The sequence below is a fragment of the Corvus brachyrhynchos genome, unplaced genomic scaffold, assembly GCF_000691975.1.
Source record: "Corvus brachyrhynchos isolate BGI_N302 unplaced genomic scaffold, ASM69197v1 scaffold28, whole genome shotgun sequence".
NCBI classification, from domain to species: domain Eukaryota; kingdom Metazoa; phylum Chordata; class Aves; order Passeriformes; family Corvidae; genus Corvus; species Corvus brachyrhynchos.
The window spans coordinates 5,837,865-5,856,644 of record NW_008246058.1 but is presented as its reverse complement, the minus strand read 5'-3'; the positions used below and the strand labels follow the sequence as shown (position 1 = coordinate 5,856,644).

The following is an 18,780-nucleotide window of genomic DNA, read 5'->3' as shown; positions in this document are numbered from 1 at the left end:
CAGACGGAGATCAAGTCACCTCTTCAAATTGCCTCTGATGGATTAATAGCTTGAGCTTCATTAGTCTGACACTATAATAAGACCTGTTTTCCTGCCCTTGAATGACACTGGGAACTATTGAAAATAATCTTTCCAAGTTGTCGATACCCTTTTTGAAAGACTGACAGTGACCAAACAGACTGGAATGGCATCAGTATTGCCAGGTCCTACATCCCAGCTAGCAAGAGCATCTCTGGGGCTGATGCTGAACGGATAATTTATGACTCTGTATTATTGCAGACATATTCCCCATGCTTCTAATTTGGATTTGCTGCCATCTCTCCTGGATTTTTAACTTTTCTGTCCTCCAGGTTATTCTTCACCACTGACCTACTCAGATCATTATTTATTCCCCCTGTTTTTGTCATCTCTGGCTGTTGCCAACAGTAATTTTCTCTTTCTCTGGGGGGGGTATAATGAAAATAGAGCATGCCTTGGGAGGAGCTAATCAGAAATAGTCTCACTGAGAATAATTCATATTTACAGATATTTTTTGTGATCTAGCCTGTAACCAGTTTTAATCCACTTAATATAGGCAATATTGATTTTGCATTGTGCTATTTTGTTCTTTATCAGATTCAAATGCTCTATAGGAGGCTGAGTATAGTATGCTAGCAGAGCTTCTTAACAATCCTTTGATATCACAAAAATAATAGCAAGTTTATTTGGCATGATACAGTTTTATAAAAATAATTTGGAGGGATTTATCAATTTTTAATAGCTCTAATGATTACACCATATAAACTTTTCCATGATTTTGCCTAAGACTGATCGGAAGCCAATGAGCCTATAGTTTTCTGGATCAAACAACTCCTTCTTTGGAATTATTGTGGGTTTGGTGTCATTTGAAGCTTCCTTTATGCTTTCTGGTTCTGAGGAGTCCTAGGCAAGTTTTTCCTTCACTTTTGGATTCAGTTAATGGTTCTACAAATTTAAAATTATGTTTGGAGAGTTACTGCTTAATATTACTTGTAATTACTGATGGAGTAGGAGGAATTACATTTTAATGTGTAATCTGACTCTCTCCTTCCACTGCTATCAAATACAAAACAAGACTATTTGTTGGGTTTCCAATGTAGTGTGAGCAATCTCTGTGCTGGGCCTGTCTAACATCACACTTAGCTTTGCTATGACAGTATTTATTAGGATATATGTAAAGTCTTTGGTGTAACCTAACCTATTTGCTACTGACTTCCCATGCATTTTTGGCTTCCTTCATTAAGCATCTACTTTTCTTACTTGCTGATTTATCCTCATGAGCCTGCCTAATCACCCATACATTATGTTGGTAGGTTTTTTTGCACTCCAGATTACTTTTCTGAATTTTACTATAGGAGGTTGCAGGTAATGCTGGTAATATTTTCCCCTCACCCATCAATTTTAATTATACCAAAGGACCTTCTCTTTTTAAATTAAAATCTTATTGACAGCCTATATATACCAGGGTCAATTGCAGTCCTGCAGCAGAGCTGTTCAAGGAGATTCTGATGGCAGAGATGGTAACTCTTGAAGGGGACCAGTGTGAAAGATGCAGGGTTTTACTTTGCTTTATTTTTAATAATGCAGATCTTTTGGCTTCATGGCAGGTGGAGGGATGTTCATTTTAGTGATGACACAAAACCCCACCTCAATGCTGGCTCCCTGGCTGGCACTAATCAACACATCTCTGGAGACTGCAACAGAGTAGTGCCAATGTAAGTCTGCTGGGATCTGGCATGAGGTCTTCTGAAAACTCAAGGCAAACCCAGAATTTTGTAATTCTTAATGGTTTCATTTCCTCAATGACATTTGTGCTGCCCGTAAAAGCAAAACCAAAGAGCTCAAAGAGCTTTTTCAAACTCCCCTCCTGGAAGGCTGCCTTGCCCTCAATAGAATAAATGGTGGGTGTTCAGGCACAGAAAGCCACACAGATGGAAAAAAAATGAGGAACAAAACAGTGCAAAGGATGCTCTCAGCTGCAGCGTGCTCTGTGGGGTGAGCAATTCCTTCAGGCTTCTAGTGAAGGACTTCTCATGGTGTGAAGCACTTGGAATGGCTGAGTTTCTGACAGGGACTCTGAGTGGAGTTCGATGCTGCAACCTGGACACAGAGAAACCAGGTGAGTGTGGAGGCAGGGGGAGGCTCCACGGTGGGAGGAAGGCTGCAGGTCTGCACAGGGAACAGGGTCCTGGTCACAACCCTGCCTCGTCTCAGAGATAGTAACTGGTGATCAGTGTAACAGCAGCATGGCCTTTATGAATTTATCTATCTCCACAGGCTGATAATGGCTGCTTTATGAAAATAGCATTAGTCTTCCACTCTTTTACACTGAACTAATGGCTCTGAGCATATTTCAATTCACTTCCTTTGCCGGAATAACTTATTTGCTCCCTTTCATGTTGACTTGGTCTTTGGCACTCTCGACATAAATGATTTATTGACTAGAGATAAAGCATTCTTTCCCCTGAACTGTTCCTGCGACCCAGGCAAAAGCGGATATGTCTGCTATTAATAAGGTGTTCGACATAAAAAATGCAATAGACTTGATTGTCTGCACTCAACAGCCTTTCCGAGAACACAGTACCTGCCCCCATTCATAACAACAAAAATCTCTCCCACATGTTTATTTATATTAAAAAGTTTTCAGAAGAATACGCTGGGATCCAGATAGTTGTTCAGGAGATGTAGAACAATTTCATAAATATCCCTGAGGAAGCATGGCCTACTTTGGGAGAATAACAGTGATTAAAAAAACCCAAACACAATGAATAGTTAAATACAAGCCAAAAAGTACAGTTATTTCCTTATGGCTCTGGCAGACAGTTACACACGTGAGAAGTGTCACGGGGCTCGGGGGAGCTATGCTTGCAGTGATCCACATGCATAGGCTGGCTGCAGGATGGAGACCTACACCAGCTTCAAGGGAGGTTTGTCCAGTAGGCACCTACAGCAGACTTCTCTTGGAGTCTGGCTACTCAAGGGTCTGGACTTGATTTTCACATTTCTCAGGGCCTATAACACTGCTTTTCTAGGTCGCCATAGCTAAAATCCTGGGAAGCTTTTAAAACAAACTGTTTTAACAGGAGAAGTGCACACATCTAAATTCATGCCCATATACTGGAAGATGTTCAAAACTAACATTGATACAAAAAAAGCTTCTAGTGGCTCTCTGCCTAATGCAACTTCTTCTCACACACCCTTTTAAGATAACACTCTCTGATAAACTCTTCTTTTATAATTCAAATTATTCTGGATTTTTTCACTGGGTAGTAAAATAAGAGAACTCATATTGTAGAAGTATAGCAGTCTCCTTTTAATTTAACATATCAATCAAAGTATTTTGTTTTTCATTGCTTTACCCACATGAAATTGATGTCAATTGTCAGAATGCATTTTTAAAACCTGTAGCAGAAAGAGCTGTAAAATTTGCTGAAGCTTACAGTGGACCTGTGCCATGCACATGGCCGGCTCTATTGGTATCAGATTCCAACCTGCAACCCTATGAAAAGCTCTAAAAAGTGCAAATGTTGCAATTGGCAAAAATCCTTATGTTTTAAGGAGAATTTTTACATCAATTAATTTGAAATTAGGGAGCAGGATTTTCAGAAAGAGAATGTAGGAGCTTACTGCTCTGTAATTCTTGGGAGCTCCATTTGAGAATCCATTGAAAGACCCAAACCATTAAAAATCACTAGCAACTTCTGAAAATCTTGGTCACCAGTAAAAATAATTTGCTTTTGGACTGAATACTACAGAAGTATCCACTATGCTGAATCTGAGATGGGTGGAAATCTGAAACCTAAGCCCATAACCATCTGAAAAAAATGAAACCCTGAAGATAATTATCTGTTTGTTGTACAGGCACCCTCAGTGGTTGACCTTCCATTCTCTAGCAATGAACTGCACAATAGTTTTTAAGAATTATAACAGAGGAGCTTCCTCCAGAAAGGTGCCTTTGACTTACTCTAGCTGCACATTCTCTCCATTACTGCATCTTCACACAACATTGTCTCACCCAGAGTTTGGAATAAATGCTAACAGCAACTCTACAGTACCTGTTTATCAGGTTGGAGAGAGTGACAGTCTTTAAGTACACAAAAAGCTACCTTTGATTTTGAAGAAAGAAGGAACAACAGAGGTAAGCCCCCTCAGTATGTTGATGACATCAGTTCATTATAAAGAGTGTGCCAGAAGGTCCTGATGTAAGGGACAGACACTAATTCCACTGAGTCCCCATCGAAGAAACAGTACCACAGCCAGCTGTGATACAACCAGTGATGAGGTCAGCCATTCAGAGACTGAACAAAAAACAACGTTCAGATTGAATGCAACAGTCTTGAGCCTGCTACAGTATATTGAAAGGCTTATTGGAACCATTTACTTATTTCCAGTTCCTACCAAAATACTGTTTTGAGTAGAAAGCGGAAAAAGTTAATGAAGAAATCTGCTGTCTCCAAAGGGAGTGTCTCACTCCTTAGAAGTATAGTCTTACACTTTACCTTTTTAGAGAGTTTGGTTTGGACTACAATTTCCCAGCCCTGCCCAAAACATAAGTGGTGGCCAGCATAAAGAACCTGAATTCTTCCAGTTTATTGTGGTTTTATTGCAGACCAAACCCAGGGTCACACACACATCTGAGAAAGGCTCTCTCCCTTGCCTCTCCCTTGCTGAGTTAGAAAACACACTGGCACACCAGAAACGAGAACTGTTGATATTTGGTGGGTGAGAGGGAGAGCAGACACAGTGTCCTACAGCTCATTCAACCTACCCTGTTCTTGGCTACCTCTGTGACAGCTGTTCTTGAAGTCACATAAAAGAAGTCACATCTCTGCCACGTGCAAATCTATCTACACAACCTACTGTGAATCAGGGAAGGGATGCTAGTACTGGGCTTCAGTTTGGATGCAGTCTCAGCACAAACACTGAAACATATCCTCAGTATTTTAAAAAAAGACCATTATATATATATATGGACTGTGCTAGTTCTGTGAGAAAAGCACATATGAAGTGCTGATATTGTTTAACAGAATGCCATTAGACTGCAAAACTAACACATACAAGACATTTACATTCCTATCAGGGTGTAATATTGTGAACATATCCACTGAGATTGGACAATTGTTATAAGTTTTTCCTAAAACATCATGCCATCTGCATACATAATAAAAGAATCCAGTAGTTGCCATGCTAAAACAGGACTTCTAGTGAAGGGCATAGACAGTCCCCTAAAGGGAACTCAGAAGTTATGCACAGTGATGAAGACTGGAAGAAATTTTCCAGCTAAAGGTCTGTCAATGACCATTTTCAACAAATTAGCACTGGATGTTTTGCACCACATATTTACTCCACAGCAAACCAGGTCTCCCCAGAATGTATCAGCTGAGTGGGCTGATTTTACTTCAAGTTTGTCTTCCATCCTCCACAGCCATCTTCTGGCAGCGCCATTTATTGTGTTTTTTTCATGAAGGAAAGTTCACTTTCATATCAAGTGGCAGGACAGCAGCTTTAGAGGCTGGAAATGTTTATGGAGAGCTCTCCGCTGGGGCTGTAAGAAACAAAACAGAAATCCAAAACCAGACTGTGAGTATAGAACACAGCAAAGGAATTATCATGCATTTAACTAAAATTTAAAAAGTCAGGTTTGAGCTTAGTAAATGTACTCCTAGAATATATAGTGGGACCCTTGTACTTTTTTTAATCAACTTTACTCACCAACCAAAAAGCTCAGTGCTTAATCAATTCCTTAGATAAATATAAAGTGCAGACCAGCAATCATTTGCATGATTTAACAAATCCTACTTGAATTTTATTGCCTCATGTGAAAGCACTGCTTATTCTTCCTGTAGTCTGAGTCCCAGAGAGCAGGGCTCTTCTGTTTGGTTGGATTTGCATTAACTACTGAAGGCTTGATAGCCAAAGGCTGGAAAGGCTCTGTCAAATGCCCAAGTACTATTTGATGTTCCTGCACCCTTTCTGCTGGTGAAGATCATAAGAACTGGCTACTGGTGCCCAGAAGATAAGAAAACAGCTCACCCATATCCTTCCCCCCTTCAGACCCCATAAAATAATGAGGAGGCTGCAGAGTTTCTCTTTTCCCTGCTAAGCAGTACAGCACACTCAGTGTTGGTGGCTGCTGTTCTGTGCCTGAAAGCCCTTGCAGAGGTGTACAGTCATCACAATATGAAGGAAGAGAATGTGGAAGTTACTTGCAACTTCTCCTCCCCTTCAGCCAAACGTTTCTTTGAGAAGCACAGCAAAAGGACAAGAGGCAATGGACACAAGGAGCAACAAGAGATATTCCAGTCAGATGCAAGGAAAAAAATCTTCTGAGTGAGGGTGGTCACATCTTGGACCAGGCTGCCTGGCCAGGCACCTACAGCAATATCTGCAACTCAACCAGATGAGTCCCCACACAGCCTGATTTGGCCTTGCTTTGAGAATAGTTTACTGGAACCATCTCCTGAAGCCTCTTGCAACCTAAATATTTTTTAGCTTGTACATTTTCTGATGGGGATTTGTGCTCCTTGTTCTGCCTTTCTAAACAGGAGACGAGTGCCTGTGCAGAACTGCTCATGCTGAAGCACATTCAGTTGTTAATTCAGTGTGTAGCAAACAAATGCTTGTAAACCCATCAGAGGCTCAGGCTTCTGGGGCTGAGGAGCCATGCAGAGACAAGTTCACCATGTTATTCCATGGAATGATAGAATCATTTAGGTTGGAAAAGACCTTTATGATCATTGAGTCCAAGTGTTAACCCAGCACTGCCAAGGCCACCACTAAAATGTTTTGGGATGCAGCTTTGTTTATCACACAGCCCTCACCCATCACCAGTTTTACAGACCAGATCTCTGACCAGGGCAGTGCTGGGATGGGACTCATCAGAATGGACTTCGCACCCTTTCCAGCATGAATGCATGTATCTGTATGTGCGGGAAGAGCTGGATTGTTGGGGTTTTGGGGCCAGATTCCTAACTGTGAAGCTAACAGGACACTGATTCTGCTGCCAAGCCAGCATTCACATCAGCTGAAACTCAGGCTGAGAGTGGATTTCTGTGGGGTGTGGGCTGACTGCCTCTGCCAAGCTGTCACTTCGCCCGTATTTGCCTCTCCCAACTGCAAGCTTTTGTAGCAATGGACATGAAGGTCTGACTGAGCAGAGAAAGGATGGGATGATAAATCAGTAAGTATTGCACAAGACTAAAAAAACCACCCACTCCCCGCCATGACCACTTGACCCCTGAGTATAAATACGCCTTACGAAATAGAGGAACAGTAAAAACCATTTTCCTTAATTATTTCCCTCCTTATGTGGGCATATATACCAGATTATGGTGCTACTCTTGATTTCTGTTTTTATAGCTGCTTTGCTTTTATCCTCCAGGTTCTCTAGGGCAACGTTCCAAACACCACCTACTGTCATCTACTACACGAGATACCCACATCAGTAGTGGCCTGAGAAAGATGCACATTTGGGACCCAGCAACCGGTTTCACTCCATGGAAGAACATACAGGAAGGCTTTGGTCTAGACAGACAGCTGGTCTAGACAGATAACTGACTACATCCCCCAAGACACAAAAGAAAGCAGTGGTGACATCAAGCAATTTTGAAGACAAAGGGAAAATCTATGGGGAGGTTTTAAAATTGGAGAGCAGTAAACATGTACGTATCTCAAAAGTGTTTGATTTCAAGTGAACTAGAGGATGTCTCCCATCTGTGTAGCACCAACAGAGACGGGCCTGTCCCACAAAGGAGAAACAGGACTTTCTTTGAGCTCATCTGCTGCAAAGAAGGGAAAGTCTGAAAAGCTCTCCCAAGCAATGGAAAATACCTTGCCTAGCCACAGAATTGGGGGGCTAAAATAAAATGGTACACTGGCTAATTACATCAGGTCAGGTCTCAGGACTGCACTTATGCTGAAATTCCCCAATCATCCCCATTGTCTCAGTCATTAGCTTGTACTTGTACTTAAGTTTGAAATGAGCCAGCTGGCCCTTCAGACAGAAACCCATGAACAAGGAGAAATGGAACTGATCCCAACCTGAGCTCCATCCACACTGCAGAAGGAGCACAGCCACTTCGAGCCATACAGGGCACATTGCAGAGGTGTCTGAATACAACTAGCAACACTGAGCAAAGGGACAGCAGTAGTTCTGTCAAGCTCTGCATTTAGAGCAAGCAAACTGAGGATTTAGTGGTCATCTAGCCTGTTCTGTTCTCACTTTGTCTTTTGAGGACAGGGTTTTAGAAGCATCTATTCTTCCTCATTACCTGCATAAATTTTCATGCCCAGCTAGAGGCTCCTCTAAGGACCCTGGTTTTGTAACAGTACATATCCAGTGTTTTCTGAAAGTAAAGATCTTTGTAAAAGGTATCACAAATGAGCAGCTGTCTTTGAAAACCTTTCCTGAGACAGTAAGCTCTTGAAACAAAGACAGCCCTTTGCAGGGGGTGTGTATGCTAACCAAAACAACAATGAACAGATCTAATCTCACATGACATTTTCAAGAAGCTGATGTAGAAAGACAACTATAATTTCAAAGCCGGAGATTTATTTCAGTTTTTGAGTATCTGTGCTGTGTGATTTTTGTCTAACTGAGAAAGGGACATATTTTACATTCATTTTAAACACATGTTAATTCAACTCAACCTAGAGGTATTACCTATTTGTCACAATTCCGTAATTGAGGGATTCTGATAAAGAAAACAAGCATCTATTATCTTTACTAGGTTTACTCTCCTGGAACTAATTTTATACTGTATTTCTAAAATCAGCACATTTCAAACATAGAATTATAATGAAAAATGCCTACTTCCAAATATCCATCTACCATCTGTTCCTTGGAGTCTGTGAAAAATTGCATTCAGCTATATTTAGTAATATTTTTCCTGTGTTAGAAAGGCCACAGGTATCTCACTTCACGCATCTCATGTCACTTGAGACATTGTAATATGCTGTACATTATTGCAAACTTGTTGCATCTTGCTATTAACTAATTAGAGTTCATATAACTGTTGAATGATTGGGGTTGGGAGGAACCTTAAATATCATCTGGTTCCAACTCTCCTGCGTGGGCAGGGAACTTTCCACTAGACCAGGTTACTCAGAGCCCCATCCACCGTGGCCTTGGCCACTGCCAGGGATGGGGTATCCACAGCTTCTCTGGGCAACCTGTGCCAGTGCCTCACCACCCTCACAGTACAGAACATCTCCCTAATATCTGATCTAAACCTGCTCTTTTCAGTTTAAGGCTCCTTGTCCTGTCACACCATTGTGAAAAGTCCCTCTCTAGCCTCACTGTACCCCCCTTTAAGGTACTGGAAGGTGTTATAAGGTCTCCCTGGAGCCTCTTCTTTTCCAGGCTGAACAGACCCAGCTCAGCCTGTCTTCATGGGAAGGTGTTTCAGCCCCCTGATCAACTTAGTGGTTCTCCTCTGGACTCATTCCAACAGGTCCATTCTTTCTTGTACTGGGGACTCCACAGCTGGACACTGTACTCCAGATGGTGTGTGTATCTCCAGCTCTGGGGTCCCCAACAGATACCACTACCTTTGAAGAATTTTGGACACTGATAAAAGAAAATGCCTGGCAGCCCATTCATAGATTTACCCTTTTCTTTATTGTTCATTGAATTATTATTAACACTGAGGTGTGAGAGAATGAGGTGTCTCTGTAAGGCTCATGAAGTTCATGTAAAAACAAAGTACCTTCTTGGGGAGCTGCTGATCCCAGTCAGTCACTGTGGTGGAAGGAGGATTGGCAGGGGCTGGGAAGTGCTGCCATGGGGCAGTCTTGGCAGGGACAGGAACCATTCACCTCAGTACTTTTCAAATGAAGTTGTACCAGCATTTGGTTTCACTCTATCACAAAGCCATCCCACTCCTGCTCTGGGTGGAAAACAGCACTGGTTCTTTTAACCTGTACATAAATGCAGCTATTGCTGCATATCCTCATTACGTAACAGGTCACTGATAACCAGAGTCAACAATGCCAGAGATCCGAGGTTACCTCAAACAATTGCATGTGTGGAGCCAGCTGGAGCCAGCACGGAGGGGGTGGCAAAGCACCGCCCCCGCAGTCAGCCCCATCCACCCACTGACCCCTCCTCTCATCGGAGCACAGCACAGGCTGCAAGTCAAGCCTCAGGGCTGCACAGAGACAGTGCCACAGCCCAGCAGCCTGTGTTAAACAGTGACACATAAATCTATGGACTGAATGCAAAACCCAGCAGCCGAGAGAATACAGAGATGTGGATGCTTTTTGATAAAGCTGCCAATTTTGTTTTGATTCCCAACCAATCATGTCTTAGTCTGACTTGTCTGATTTTCCCCTCATTACTAAGAACTGGTACCTGATACAGTATTGAAGATAATTTAATGTTGTTTGTCAAATGCAGTTGTCAATATGGTGGAAAAATACCAAGGGGGAAGGGAAGGAAGTCTCTTCTTACTTCGATTTTTTTATTTTGTTGCCAAGCAGGAAACCAAGATTTTGGTTTTGGAGTAGCTTGACAGAAAAGGTAGGTCTATGAGCACAACACCTAGAGCATCTAACACAGTAATCCTAATCCCAAGTACTTAATATTCTTTAATGAGTCCATGCAAAATAACTATAAAAGCCAAAAATACATAGAATTAAATGTTGTTTTCTCTTCACACCTACTTTTTTAGGGGACAGGTAGGACATATTTGTCATGAACTATAAAACCCAACCATGAAACAAGACATTTTTTGTTGAAATGGTCAGGGACATTGATGTACCATCACAAGATTCCAAGAGCAGAGTCTTTAAAACAACGAGCAGCTGACACATTAATTGCTATTTCTGCAAGGATAAATTCAAGGTTTCTTTTTCTACTTCTGGACAACTCGCTCCCATAAGCAGGTACTCTTAATCCTCCTGGATAGAGTTTTAATATCTGTTGATACCATCACCATAAATACTCTCCTGAATAAATACTCCCGCATGAGATCTAGGGAAGAGGATGACGTTACATGCAATAAACTCCTTGGTGTTATTTATGTATTGCTGTGCTGCTCTCTAAGTGTCCCAGGCCCAGACAAGAGCTTTGAGGGGCAGCTGGAACACAGCGTGCCACAGCCCACTCGGGCACAGCGCTGGGCAGGCGCTGTGTGGAGGACACGACCAGCCCCAGCAAGTACGGGGGTATGTGGGATCCTGGCTCATCCCAGATGTGCTGTCCGGATCAATGGCACATCTCATCTCAAGGAAGGCTTCAGGGTGGCATCCAAAGGCAGTTTAGACAGGATGCTCAGAGCTTCAAGACAGATGATGAACATTCAACAAGGTCAGGCAAATCCCATCCTCTATGTTCTCCCTCAAGAGATAACTCCCTTCTTTCCTGCAATGCTGGGCTCTCCAGCCTGCATCAGGCAATTTTGAGATGAAACATTTCTGGGAGAATGGATGTCGTGGCAGATGCTCTCAGCAGGTAACCTTCCGAAAAGACAATTAGTCAGAGGTTATTGCAGCTGCTGTGTGGAACACAGTTGGTTCACACAGAATGGGTTGAAAATGTAGTTGTCCAAAATGTGTTTTGCTAAGCTATTCAAAGCCCTCAAATAGTCAGATTAGCCAAGAGTGTCTTCATGAGTCACACACAGCCCCAGCTTCCTTACCAAAGAAAATCTCTCAGCAACTTTACTAGGTTAAACAAAATGAGGACATGTATTGATTCTGTGTACAGATGATTTATGCAGGAATTTTGGTTCTTTGCCCTTTCCATCAAAAATCAGAGTTCTTGGTGGACAACCCTCTAAAGGGCCTGAGTTCACACTCTAGCCTTGTTCTGAAAAATATCTTAAAAGCCTTTTACATCTTCTGAACTTGATTTTATAGTGGAATCTGAAAACCTCGGGACAAAAATCTGTCCCAAGAGATTATGTCCTTTTTATGCCTGTGCCTAACTAGCTTGTGAAATTTCCCAAGCTTAGAAGTTTGGTTCAAAAACCAGGAAAAATCCTAGGAGACACTCCTTCTTCTTGCAAAGTGGTTCATTAATCTCAACTCAAGATGCTTCATACATCCCACTACCCACCTGCTGCTGCAAACATTCAAAGAAAACAGAAAAACACTTGCATTCAACAGATTATGATGCTATTCTTGAACTAACAAACAGTTAAAATATTTTGAAAAAGTACATGCAACTGCTTCCTTAATGCTTATGGATTCTTTCAAAGAATTCTCTTGATCTACTGCACACCTACCTATCATTGTGAACAGTGAACTGGCTGTCCTGCAGCATTCTGCTCAAGAAATGCAAATTGTAGCAAGCAAAGGTTTAAAGGAATGTGATGCTAAGGTGTCTGATAGTCTCATCTGGTGCTGTCTGAAACTGAAAATGCATATGAGATTGCTGACTTAATGCCTTACCATGCGTCTCTCTCACTGCCTGCTTGTAATCAGTTCTTGGTCTCCCAAGCTCTTGTGGGGTGCTCTGCAGGAAGTGAAAAAGGTTGTCACAGATGAATGGCATTCCCCACGCTGTGGCTCTGTACAGCCATTTGCACTGCATTGTGAGCCTTTGCATATCTATTGCTTTCACCTCGAGAGACAGGATTTTAAAATGAAGCTCCAGGAACTGCACAAACTGAGTGAACTCAAAGAAGACATAGCCTTTAGTGGTATCTTCAGCATGCACAGAAGGTGCTTAACCACAGAGTCCCTGGTGGTTTGGTGGCTGCTCTGATCACAACCTGGAACTTGTATCGGCATTTCTTCTGCAGATTCTGCAGGACACTTTCAAGCCTACCCCACTCAGAAGTGTGCAGCAGCATTTGGGAATTATTCTGTGCATTATCAGTTCTCCTGCACCCCACATTATATCATCCTATTACTTGCTTTAGGATCCACAATGAAATATGCATTAAATTAAGAAACATATTCAAATGAAACTAAAGAGTTCACTGGAAAAATCAAAGTATTATGGCAAAAGGGTTTGGAAACTCTCTGGAGCTACAACTCCCTCACTGGTTATGCAGAGCTCATGCAGAGCTTATGCAGGATTAATAGGTAGAAAAAACTATCCACCTTTAGGGAGATATTCACTGTGAGATTCCCTGAAATGAAAATTTCCATTCTGTGATGAACCAAGCGAAAAGGGAAATTATACCTACTAACACCACCTAAAAGACTGCACACATGCACACACACATTTACCACACAACAAAACAAAAATGCATCATGAAGCCTACAAAACCAGTCCCCACCCCTTAGTTAGCTGAACAAGCAACTCTGTTTAGTTTTTTGCAGGAATGAATCAATACATACCCTTTACCTGTATGACATATTGTGTTATCACTGTTTTCTCCAAGACCCTTGCACTGCTCTGAGAACCAAACAGACAGAATGCAGACAAAGAGCATTTTGGAACCATTTGCTACTTGCTTTATTCTTGCAGTTCAGCATGTGCCCCACCACCTCATTTAATGCACAATGTCCAACCTCTATCTGGAAAAAAATATTGCTATTCTCATGGACACAGTGTCTAAACATGTAACCAAAAAAGGCCTTAATTTCAAAATACCTCAGTGAGAATACATGGCCTTATTTTACAGTTCCTAGTTAAGGACAGAGTTACAAGGCTGCACTGGTGCTGCCTGTCCAGTCTCCTGTCTCCAGCAAGAAGTGCTTCAGGCTGTCAGAGCCATGTGGGGCTCCTGAGGAAAGGGGATTTGAGGAAGCTTCTGGAATACATACTCCAGAATGCCAATGATGCCTTCTCATAATCCGGCCCAAAGTCTGATTTTTTCTCAAAATTGTACTTTACTGATTGTCATCTGAAAGTGAAATTGCTGGACCATCAATGTTACAACCCAGCATGGCCCTCCACAGCCACTGGGTTGTACAGGAAAAAAGCAGCCACTATTTTAGCCTCATCAATCTGTTTGTGACCAAGTCTTCCCAGGCATCCTCAGAAAGGTCTACAGAACAATTAGCATGTTGCATACACCACTACTGTTTTAAAAATAAAATCAAATAGAAGGCCCCTGGTCTCATTCTCCCAGCTGCAGGACCAAGTTCAGGGAGAAAGCTGCAGTGAGGCCAGGTCCCATCTGAGGCAGAGATCCTCCTGCACCCCACAACAGATGCTGTGTCGAGGCAGCAGGGAGGGCTCGCCCTCTGCACATAGTGCTTCATGTCTCTGTCTAAACAGCTGGAAAGTGAACCACAGTGATCAAAATGAGTTACCACATTTGAAGAGTCCCCTAGGTGATTACTAAGACTGTATCTGCCTGTATGCCCAAAGGAGAGACCCTAAATACCAGTAATGCTGCTTTGGCAGAACTGCTTGATAAACAAAGGATGGGCAGTTTGCATCAAAGAAGTTCTTAAGTCATGCATCAGTTCTAAGCACTGAAATTATGTGGGCTGTACTGACCACAGAGCCAAGCAAAGAAGTCAGTCATGAAAACCTGACATGTATGAAACAAAGAAAACCAGTCTTCAGAATGCATGAACTATTCAGTCATTCAGGGTTTTGGGGAGTTCCTGCTCAGCACAGAGATTCTTTGATTGGTTGCAAATTGTGCTTTACTCTGATTTGCCTGTTTCCTATCATTTTAATTTGGAAGCTATCCAAAGCACCTGCATATTTTTCTGTCTCTTTTTGAATCCTGCACATGTTCCTGAAAAGACGATTGCACAGAAATGTATACAAATGGTGACAGACCATACTACACAGTGGCGGTGATGCTGTGTGCGGTTGCTGCCATCCCAAGCAAAATGCCGCGTAATCTCTCCCTCTGCTCAAACTAAGTGGTATCAACCATGTCCTGTGGGACAGTTTACAGGACCTGCCAGAATTCTCCTCATTGTCCTGTCTGCCTCCAAATCCAGTTTTTCTTCCCAAGGAAGCCCAGGCCCGGGAGGATGATACACTCCCCATCCTCACCCTCACATGCCATCGTCACTGGCCAGGCTGGGCATCCAGCGCCCAGGGCTGGGGCACGCTCTCAGGTGCTGTAGCAGAGGCATACCCAGTGTAAATCAAGGACAGGACCAATGTATTTGGTGGTAGAAAATAATTCAATACCAGGGAGAAATTGACCTTTAAAAGTCAGACAGAGGGGCACTGCTACACTTTAAGGAGAAAGGTTTGGGGCTAAATGTCATACTCGGGAGAAAGACTTTGATTCATCATTCAGATTCCTTCCTTGCAGAACATACCAGTATGGACTGATGGATGCAAGAAAGTGAAATATGCATCAGAGCAGCATCTCAGTGGTTAAGGCGAAGGCCTCATCTGCCATATCACAGATCACTAGACTTCCCTTCGCTGTCTAGTTAAATAAATACGTAATTGTTCTGCAAAAACTGGAGCAGCATTAAAAAAAAGACATACAGCATATCTCTTTCCCACCCAGAAGCTTGTCTTTAAGGTTAGAGATATAAATAAATAAACCTTGTGTGGATTTCTGAGATTATTCACTTTAACTTCTGCAGATAGACTGATTAAATCCAGCTGGGTATTTCCACACATAATTGCAGACTGGAACCCCAGATAAATACAAATCACAGACAGAAGTGGGATGGGAGAATCCATCCCTGCCTGTGCTGAGCTATGAGAAGTAATTTGCTGTGCAGAGCACCAGCTCACTTGACTCTGAAGTTTGTGAGGTGGCTGAACAGACAAACTCATTCCACCCATCCTAGACAGGCAACCAGCCTACACTGTTATCTGGGCTTCTTCCAAATGCAGTGGAGAAAGACAGGGCCCTTCGAAGAGTGACCCACCTACCTACTTGTCATATTAGATAAACGATTCCTTGGCAGCTCCTCTCTTCTCTGATTACCAAGAAAGATGAATGATGAGCTCAGAGTAGTTATCCACCAATTAAATGGCAAACAAGAGGTGACAGGAATTGCAACTTCATGCTTAATTTGATTGTTACAATTTCCAATTAGCATGTGAAATGTAGGTACCACAATGTTCAGGATTAGCATGTTTAATGCTTACATTTCTACTGATATCAAGAATGATACAGATTCTGGTGAGGGATAAGAGCCCTAAATTCCTTTGAGGCCTTGGATACTGGAATTTGACAAGGAAATTACACACCAAATAATCTTCTTAAAAATTCATACACATAACTGAGATAATGAGTTGTTTCCTGCAAAAAACCCACAAAGTTTTGTAGAGGAATTATTTACTCAGCACAATTGGTATCATTTTGTAGCTGGATAATTTATTGTGCCTATGCTGCCAAATTGTTTCGATTTGCCACTTATTTCTTTTCATTTCCACTTGCAATATATGAACAAATGGAAAGAAATTCACATAGGTAAGTAAAATTTGAGTAAACAAAAAAAAAAGGCTTGTTCGTTATTAAACACCTTTCATATTTTAGCTGTGGTAGGAAATTAGGTTGGTAAGAACTTGTAACTGGAAAACTTCTACCATTTTATCTCAAGCCAAACAGTTTATCACGATTCATGTGCAGACAAACTTTCATGCCTCCAAAGTCAGGGAAAAATATGTAATGGGATGTGGTAGTTCACTCCCAGTGCCAGAACAGTAAGCATCCCAATTAAATTTTTGCTTCAAGGAAGGAAGAAAGGAAGGAAGGATTTCTGCCACTGGAGCATAAAACAGATTTGGGCTAGAAAGAAGATGGACAAGATATTCAAAAACCCCCAAGTAATTTGCACAGCAAAGTCTCATTAAAGTCAACAAGACTTTGATTTCAAAGTTACTTGTGAAAATTTTCTCTGATGATACCTACAAGTCTTTCAACATTTATCTCAAACAAGTGCTAACATATCATTCAAAAGCAGATCTGGGGTAGCAACAAGTTTTGGTAACCCCTCAAGACATTTCTAATGCCTCACCCACAAGAAACACAAAACTTCTGGCATGTCCATATGTCTGGAATTTTCAGTCTGCATCATGCATTTGTCTATTTAGGGTAATTAAGGGCATGCCTCTGTGAACACAGTACTGTGAGGGAACGGGCGTCTGGATTTGCAGCAGAACAGATGCTCTGCTGTAACCGCCCATGTGCCCTCGCCCTGTGGTAAACACAGGGCAGCGCTGTGCACTGCCAGTGAAGAGGAGCAAGTTACACATGCTCAGCATTCACACTCCATCTTCCAGTGGCCTCACTGTCACCTGGCTCAGGTAGCTACGCTGTCAGATTTGTTTCACAAGCCCGGCCACTGTCACACACTGCCCAAGAATAAACACAGCCAGATCATCTTTTGCTAAGCCATTTTTTAACTTGTTCTCCATCACCTCCAATACACCCTTCAAGGATTTTGTATTTGGTGCTCATCCCCACTTAGGCTGCACCAGGCTGGGTGCATCATGAAGAAGTAGATGCTGGCACAGGTTGGCTAAGAGGTTAGCTGGGAGGATCCATGCCCTAGGTTCCTGAAGAGACAGTATTTAAACATTGCACACATAAAATGGCTAAATGGATATAAAAAGGAAGCTATGATGTTGCAGAGACTGCAAAACTGAACAGCAGCCTTATCAGAAAAGCAGTGTGAGACGCTCAGGAATAGCCAGTTGGTTTGCCCTACTAATGAAGGGGTTTTTTCTGGAAAAGTCTCAGATTTCAGGATTCTGGAGTTTGGCCCTGAAGGGTATGGGAACTGGGAGAGCTGTAAATGTGTTAAATATCAACTTCTTAATGACACTATCATTCAGCTTCTACTTTCCATTCTGAGATTACAAAGAGAAATGATCTCACCTCACTAGGGCGTAACTACAACATGCTGCTGCAGCTCAGGTCTCCCTGTACTTTCCAGTTTTTTTCTGGTTAGAGAATCCCACAAGATTACTGTATCTGTGGCCTTAATGGAGCATCCTGGAGACGTCTCTGTGATCATTGGGAGCTGCCTGCCAACAAGAACTTTTGCCTAACCTCTGGGACCAGATTCCAGATGAAAAATTCATTCTAATGTCTCAGGAAATTACATCTTCTGACATAGATGAAAGGTATTTCTTCATTGCATACAACTATTGTTCATTGCAATTATACAGACCAGGCCACGCCAATAAGCACTTCTAAATCCACTGGTACAAATCCACCCCAGATTTCAATCTAGCAGATACTAATGCCTTTATGTAGAAAGAAAGAAAAAAAAAAAACTTCTAAAAAAGCCTTTTTGCTTCTGATTCAGTTGCAAGAATTTCACCAGGAGATAACCTGTGAAATCACCCGTAAAAAGGTAAGACTTCTGAATCTGGTATATAAAAAAGGTGATCCAATAGCTACCCTTCTCACCTAGAAAACAGGTTTTTATGTCTGTTCTAGCTTCTTATGCTAAACAACATGTTTTATACAATGCCAAGACTGGGAATATCCCTACCTATGCAAATTCCTCATGGCATTTTGGGGTCTCTGCTGTTAAGACTGTGCACATTCAGTGCTCCTTGAGGGTGCCTAATGGGAGTGTCATGTTTTAGCATAGTTTGGGTTTTTAGTTTAAGAGGGCTACATCAGCCGCGGAAGTGATTCTTTTGCAAAGAGGTGCTTACAGCTTCCTCTAGACCCGACAGAACCAATCAACCAGCTAGTTTGAATAGCGGCAACTTTCTAAAGCCACTTAAGCTTGACACGCCGCTGTGATCCACGTTTAAGAACGAACAAAGCCCGGGAAAGCTCTCTTGCTTCCAGCTTTCGGACAGGTAACTTGGGGGCCGCGGTGCGACCCCGCAGGGCCGGGCCGGGCCCTGCTCGGCGCGGCTGAGATCTCAACCTCTTCTGCTCGCTGGACACCCAGCGCAGCCGGGAC

The 18,780-nt window shown here is 42.3% G+C and overlaps 1 protein-coding gene across 1 annotated transcript in view; it reads right to left on the bottom strand.

The window, feature by feature from the left end:
* Positions 1-607: 607 nt before the first annotated feature.
* The window catches only part of SAMD12 (sterile alpha motif domain containing 12), a 163,170-nt gene continuing 144,997 nt past the window's right edge, over positions 608-18,780 (bottom strand). The window contains exon 6 of the mRNA XM_017746054.1: positions 608-5,563. Within this exon, the coding sequence (XP_017601543.1) occupies positions 5,541-5,563 (23 nt within the window). The 3' untranslated portion in view covers positions 608-5,540. The remainder of the gene's footprint in view (positions 5,564-18,780) is intronic.